This window comes from Antechinus flavipes, chromosome 4 (genome assembly GCF_016432865.1).
Source record: "Antechinus flavipes isolate AdamAnt ecotype Samford, QLD, Australia chromosome 4, AdamAnt_v2, whole genome shotgun sequence".
Taxonomy (NCBI): Eukaryota; Metazoa; Chordata; class Mammalia; order Dasyuromorphia; family Dasyuridae; genus Antechinus; species Antechinus flavipes.
This window is the reverse complement of record NC_067401.1, coordinates 111,831,021-111,837,992: the sequence shown is the minus strand read 5'-3', so window position 1 is coordinate 111,837,992 and position 6,972 is coordinate 111,831,021. Positions and strand designations below refer to the sequence as shown.

General features: G+C 34.9%; 1 protein-coding gene across 3 annotated transcripts in view; it reads left to right on the top strand.

Moving 5' to 3' along the window:
• TDRD10 (tudor domain containing 10) overlaps positions 1–6,972 on the top strand; it is a 48,929-nt gene that overhangs the window by 1,715 nt on the left and 40,242 nt on the right. The window contains exons 1-2 of one of the 3 annotated variants that reach the window (XM_051993934.1): positions 47–213; positions 4,019–4,055. In XM_051993934.1, coding sequence (XP_051849894.1) covers positions 4,054–4,055 — 2 coding nt within the window. In that variant the 5' untranslated portion in view covers positions 47–213; positions 4,019–4,053. Of the gene's footprint in view, positions 1–46; positions 214–4,018; positions 4,056–6,972 lie in introns of those variants that run through there. The other 2 variants (XM_051993936.1, XM_051993935.1) reach the window with 2 other exon arrangements.

Sequence of the window (6,972 nt, the reverse complement as noted above, 5' to 3'; positions counted from 1 at the left end):
ATCCATCACGGGACATGCGCAGTACCCATCATCCCCCGGACCGCCTCTCCTCGCGCTCTGCCCCACGCAGCCGCACGAGGCAGAGATAGCTGGAGGGTGGAAGAGGGGCATCTCTTTTCTCCTCTCTTCCCTTTCTCATTGCTGTATCCTTGCTTTGCACGTTCTCGGGATCCCTGTGAAAAGAAAGTGGACGTGAGGGGGCCGAGAAGTGCGGTGAGTGAAGCTATTTTGGCTACATAACCTTCTTCAACCCTTCCCCTCCCCCACCTCCACTCAGCGCCCTGGACTGAGGCACGTCCAGTCAGTCAGTTAACTAGTATTTTTATTGAAACGCTTAGTATGTGCCAAGAACCATGCTAAACTCTGATGATACAAAGAAAACGGAATAACACGGTCTTACCCAACCCCTCCCACTCTCACGGGGAAGGCCCTTCACCCTCGAGTAAAATTGGGAAAGGCTTTTTGCATAAGTTGGGAATTTAGCTGAAAAGCGAAGCAAGGGCCAAATCCGTGGCATGGAACAGATTTTGGTTTTCTTCTCTCCTCCTCCCCCAAGCATGGTTGGAGTGTGTGTGTGTGTATGGGAGAAGGTCCAGCTCCCATCCACCTCTGCCCTCTCCGGTCTTGTAATTCATTGCTTTTCTCAACTGTTCTAGAATTGTGACTAAGTCCTGCACTTATATGCAACAAAGCTTAATTGTGTTTAAGTGGAATTGAATTTGGAGACTGTCCCCACACTTGGAGTTCCTGGAGGAAACTGGAAAGTGGCTATATCCCCTGGCTGACACTAATGGGGAGCTGAATGTGCTGGAGAAGTTGGGGGTGGGGAGTTTTGTTTTGCGGCCTGAGCCTGTTATTTTGTTAGTATTGGGAAACTAATGGTAAAAAATTAATGGAGATCGATAAATATTCCATCATAGTCTTAGAAAGTTTCCTGGGCCACTGAAAAGTTGATTAGCTTGTTCAGGCACAGTCAGTATGTGCTAATTAGAAGGGATCCTTAAAACCTGGTTTTCCTAACTCAGAAATCTGCTCTCCAAGTACTGCTTAGACTCTTCATGCTCTTTTTGGAGAATGCAACAAAACGAAATCACAAAGATAAAATGGCGACAGAAGGCTATTGGCTAAGACTTTGGATTCTGTGCTTGGCTCTTGAGAATTAATGGACTTTGTGAACTTAGATTCATCATTGAATTTCCCTGTTATCTATAAGAGGAAGGTGCTAACACCTAAAGGATGATATAAGCTAGTTAGAAGGGTGAAGTGAGATAATTCCCCTGAAAGCGTTCTGTAAAGCCTGCACCATAAAGTTGTAAGGTGGTAGCTGTTCCAGATCATCCTTCTAATTAATTATCCTTTTTTAAAGAGGTAATCAAGAAATTATAGCATTTGAAGTAAAGCAGTATAATGTATTACTTAAAAGTCACAATCCTTCTCTTTTTATAATTATGCCTTGCATACTCGTTAGAATACCGAGATTAGATTTTATATCTATGAGTGAGTCACTTCATTTAAATTCTCTAAGGCTCAACTCTCTTAAATGTAAAGTAGTGATACTAATACCATAGTACCTACCTTACATAGTTCTCCTAAAATATAAATGAGTTGAGCTATAGAGAAAAATAATTTGCAAATTCTAAAGCATTCAATCAATGGTATTGTTATTAATGTATTATATAATTAAACAATGATCCTTGAATTCATACATAACTTATTCTGCAAATTTATTTCTTGTGGAATAATCTCCTATTTTGTATTTCTAATAGTCTTGGAAAACATGAGAAAATTTTCCATGTTCCAGATGGAGACACTTAGCCATAATTTGTTTAAGCTAACAAAGGCAAAGGCAAGCTGGAATGTCTACTCCTGCCCTGTGATTCTGATTATTAGATTTCTTTTGATTTTATTTATATATGGGTTAGTAATTTTTTCTCCAGTTTAAATCATCTCTCTTATAGAGACTGTGGACATTGTTATTTTATCTTTTAAAAGGAACAAACTCTTGAAAGAATGAATTTATTATATATTTTTAAATGAATAGGTAATGATATTGATATTTAGGAAGTTTGAAAGAAGAAAAAAGTTATGGGAAAAGAGGTTTCTCTGGATTATTCAGGTAGGGGTTCAGAGCTAATTGACTAATAAAAGAGATTGAACATATCATTTAATTTATGAGGAATAGTTAGAACTTCTTGATTAACTTACAACCCAAGATCAGAAATAATATGATAATGACTCGTGTAGCAGGATAAGAGGGAAGTAAGGATTCATAGTGATTCTCAACTAATACATGCATGTGAAACCCACATGTGAGAAGAGCTGTCCAAATCCCTGCTACATAGGTAGTAATTACGCTTCAATTTTGCCAGAAAAAATATCATTTAGTAAATTAAAAACTTTTTTCCTGTACATAACCTCATTAGAGCTTCACAATAATCCAGTAAAGCCTAACAGGTGGTATTGATCCCATCTTACAGATAAGGAAATAGAGAAGCTTAAAGGTGATTTATTCGAGTTCATAAAGCTAATTAATAAATAACAAAGCCTTCTGGTCTTCTGGTTACATAGTATTAGTACCATGGTTTTCATAACATGGATTAATAGTCTCTCAATTATTTCTAAACTCTTTTTAAAAAAACATAACTTTTTAATTTTTCTCAATTATGTTGCATTTCTCAATTAGAATTGTAAACTTTTTTTTTTTTTGAGTTAAAATTTCTCTTTCCCTCCCTTTTCCCTCTCATTGAGAAGGCAAACTATTTGGTACAGATTATACATATTACAATTATGCAAAACATTTCCATGTTAACCATGTTGCAAAAGACAACAGAGACAAAAAAAAAGAAAGATAAAATATAAGAAATTGCTTCTATCTGCATTCAGACACCCATCAATTCTTTCACTGAAGGTGAATAGTTTTTTTTAATCATAAGTTCTTCAGAATTGTCTTAAAACATTGTATTCCTGAGAATAACTAAGTCATTCATAGTTGCTTTCTGAGTTTTGCTCATTTTATTTTTCATCATTTATTTAAGTCTTCTCAGATTTTTCTGAAAGCATGCTTCTTGTCATTTCTTATCGTACAATAACATTCCATCACAATTTCATACCGCAACTTGTTCATTCATTCTCCAATTGATGAGCATTCTCTCAATTATCAATTGCCATTGCAGAAAAAAAAACTTCAATATTTTTGTACCTTATAGGACCTTTTTCTTTTCCTTTGATTGTTTTGGGATTAAGACTAGTATTGATTGGTCTTGCCAAATCTGAGAGGATAATATTATGGTTTTATAGCCCTTTGGGCATAGTTCCGAATTGTTTTCCAAAGTGGTTGAATCACTTCACAATTCACACAACAGTGAATTAGTGTCCCAGTTTTTCTATAACTCCAACATTTGTCATTTTCCTTTTCTGTCATATTAGCTAATTTGATAAGTATCTCAGAGTTGTTTTAATTTGCATTTTTTCTAATAAATAGTGATTTTGGGCATTTTTTTACATGACTATACATAGCTTTGATTTCTTCTGAAAACTGTGTGTTTCTACTCTTTGATCTTTACAAATTGGGGAATGAATCATATTCTTATAAATTTGACTCTGTTCTCTATATATTTGAGAAATGAGACCTGTATTAGAGAAACTTGCTGTAAAATCACCCAGTTTCCTGTTTTCCTTCTAATCTTGACTGCATTGGTTTTGTTCATTCAAAAGCTTTTTTAATTATATATAATAAAAATTATTCCTTTTACATCTTATAATGCCCTCTATCTCTTGTTTGATCACAAATTCTTTGCTTACCTATAGGTCTGACAGTTAAATTTTTCCATACTCTCTTAATTTTCCTTTATTTTTGAATTCTTAGAAAATTTATATCTGAGCTCCTCATATTTGAATATTTTGTTAAAACCTTTTAAATTGTCTTTTGCTATTTTCTCACAGATTCTTACCTTAGCATGTGATGGTGATAAATTATGCATGTATTCATATCTAACACTGGCTGATTTTTGTTTTGCAGGTGATTCCTTCAAAAAGAATTAAAGTACTGCAAACATGTAAGTTTCTTTCCTCATAGCCACCATCTATTAAGCTAGGTACTGAAAGTAAAATTTAATAAAATTAACAAAATGTGGGTGTAACATTTTAAAAATAATATTGACAAACTAGAGTGTAACCAAAAAGGAAAAGGATCTTGAAACCATATTATATAGTATGTGAGGCAAAATTGAAAAAATTAGAGATGGTTAATAATTGAAAAGAAGACTTGGGAAATAGTTGATGCTTCCTTCACATACTTGAAATGTGTTAGTTATATGGAAAAAGAGGTGGAGTTCTGTGTTGCTCTGAAGAACAGAACTGGGGACCAATGGCTAATGATCTATTGAGCTATTGAACAATTAGAGTTGTTTCAAGATGGAAGGAACTTTTGAGGTACTGAGTTTGTCATTACTGGTAGAGAGAAAGGCAAGAGAATTGCTTATGAGATGATTTTTACTAGCCTAGGTGATGTCCCCACAGAAAATAAGTCAGTTAATAGAGAGTGAGTTGGTAGGTTTTAAATGAAAAATCTGCATTTTGTTACCCATAAATGAAATATTAAAAAGTAAGGAAATCAAGATTTGAAGAGCTCAACTTAATAATGAAATTATATGATGGCTAGCTATTGATTGTCCAGCCACAATCCTGGTGACCCTTTAAAAAGCAAGACACTTTAGAGCTGGAATCCAGAGGGCTAAATCTGATCTGTTGACTGTTTTTGTAGAGCCCCAGCTAAAAATGATTTTTATATTTTAAAATACAATAAATATTTTTTAAATGTTATAAAAAATTCTTAGTTCATGGGCTGCTAAAAAAAATGTATGTATACATACATACGTATATGTATGTGGGAACAGCCCTTCGTAGTTTGGCTATCCTTGCTGTAGAAAGGCACAGTCAAAACAAGAGAAGTCCTGAGAATATTACCACTGGCACTAGAAATGGGAGCCAGATATGTAAGAAGAACAAAGAAAATTTGCTAAAAATAGGCTTAGCTTTTGGGTAGTTAATGGATTTCTCTTCCCTTCCCAAATGGGTTTAGCAGCATACAGTAGAGCCACTTTTGCCATGGATACTGTACGCAGTAGAGAACAAGCCTAGTAAGAATGGAGACTCAAGCTACTCTCAAGATGACGGTCCACATTCATTTGAAATGGTAGTTGCCCAGATCCCTTTATTTCTTTTCAGCCAGAAGCATCAAATTAGTTCAAAGAAATAACATGGTAATTATATTGGCAATAGATCATTTTCTAATTAAACCTAGGGCACATTCTCTTGTAAATATGATTAAATATCATTATTGAAAAGAATAAATGTGCATATGGAACTCACATGAGACTGGTGACCACTGGTCTTAACATGTAGTCTCTGCTAGCATATTGTTGTTCTGGTCTCTGCTGGTCTCAGATGAGATAGGGGGTTCTTTTTAATATGTAGTTGCTAGTCATCTAGTCTCTTCTGGGGATTATTCCCTGTTTCTCTTTTCTGGGTTTTTATCTGCAGGGCCAGCCAAACCATCTGAGCTTCAGTCAGCTAGTGTGTAGTTGTTAGAACCTCTAGAAGGGCAAACTGAAACCTCTTTAATTAGAAATATCCCACCCAGATGACAAAAGCCAGTCAAAGTAACCCCAGATTAAAATTGGATCTTTATCTGTAGATTGATGTATCTGGAAGGAAATTAATTTTTTGTCACATTTATCTACGATTAGAAATTCCTAGATACCCTCAAAATCAATTCAAGTTTAACATGTAAATTCATTTTAGTCAGAGCAAGGAGTAAGCTACTGAAGCAATGTTCTTGTCCTTCACTCATCTATCCCATAATCTTATCTTTATTGGACATAATTGTTAGTAGTAAAGAGTGATCTCCTTGCTAATCAAACTTCATTTTGGTCCCTATCCTGATTCAGGATAACCAGAATTCAAATCAAGCACTAGAAACTTAACTAGTTATGTCAACATGAGCAAGTTACTTTTGTCTGCCTCAGTTTCCTTATCTGTAAAAGGAGAAATAATAGCATCCACTCCCAGGGTTGTTTCGAGGACAAAATAAATGGATATTTAAAAAGTGCTTTTTAAACCTTGGAATTCCACAAATACTCACACACACTCTCACATTCCACCTGGATGCTCCTATGGCATCTCAAAATCATTTAAATTGCTGGGAACACATTTCCTCCTGTTTGTCCTCTCAACTAGTGGACTCTGTATATGTGCTCACTATTTCTATTAATATGGTGTAGTCAAGGGAGAATGTAGATCACTTTCTCTGTGTGGTGGGGTAGAAAGTGGGAAGGATTTTTTTTTATTTGTATGAGATCATTTCAGTAAATGTCTTTACTTCAAAGTAATTGTACTAATTGGTTGACTAATAAAGATATTAACACTGGTAAGAGTGTTATAAGGTATATTCATAGTTTTGGTGGTTCTGACCCATATAGTATCTTGGAAACGGATAATTACCCTCCTTGGGACCTACTTTTATATATGAGTTAGAAGAGGTATCCCAAAAGGATATTGTAGTGGTGTTGATCTGCTAAGTCTTTATCCCAAAGACATCAGGAAAAAAGGGGGGAAAGAAAATAGTTGTATAAAAATATTTGCAACAGTTCTTTTTGTAGTGGCTAAGAATTAGAAATTGAAGGGATGCCATCAATCGAGGAATAGCTAAACAAGATGTGGTATATTATTGTACTGGAATATTATTGTGTGATAAGAAATGACAAGTAGGATAATTTCAGAAAGACTAAAAGACTTGCATGACTTAATGTAAAGGAGAACATTGTACACAGTAATAGCAATATTGTTTCATGAAGAACTGAATGATTTGGCTATTCTCAGCAATACAATGATCTAAGAAAATCCCAAAGAACTAATCAGCTTCCAGAGAAAAAACTGATACAGTTTGACTACAGACAAAACATGCTATTTTTC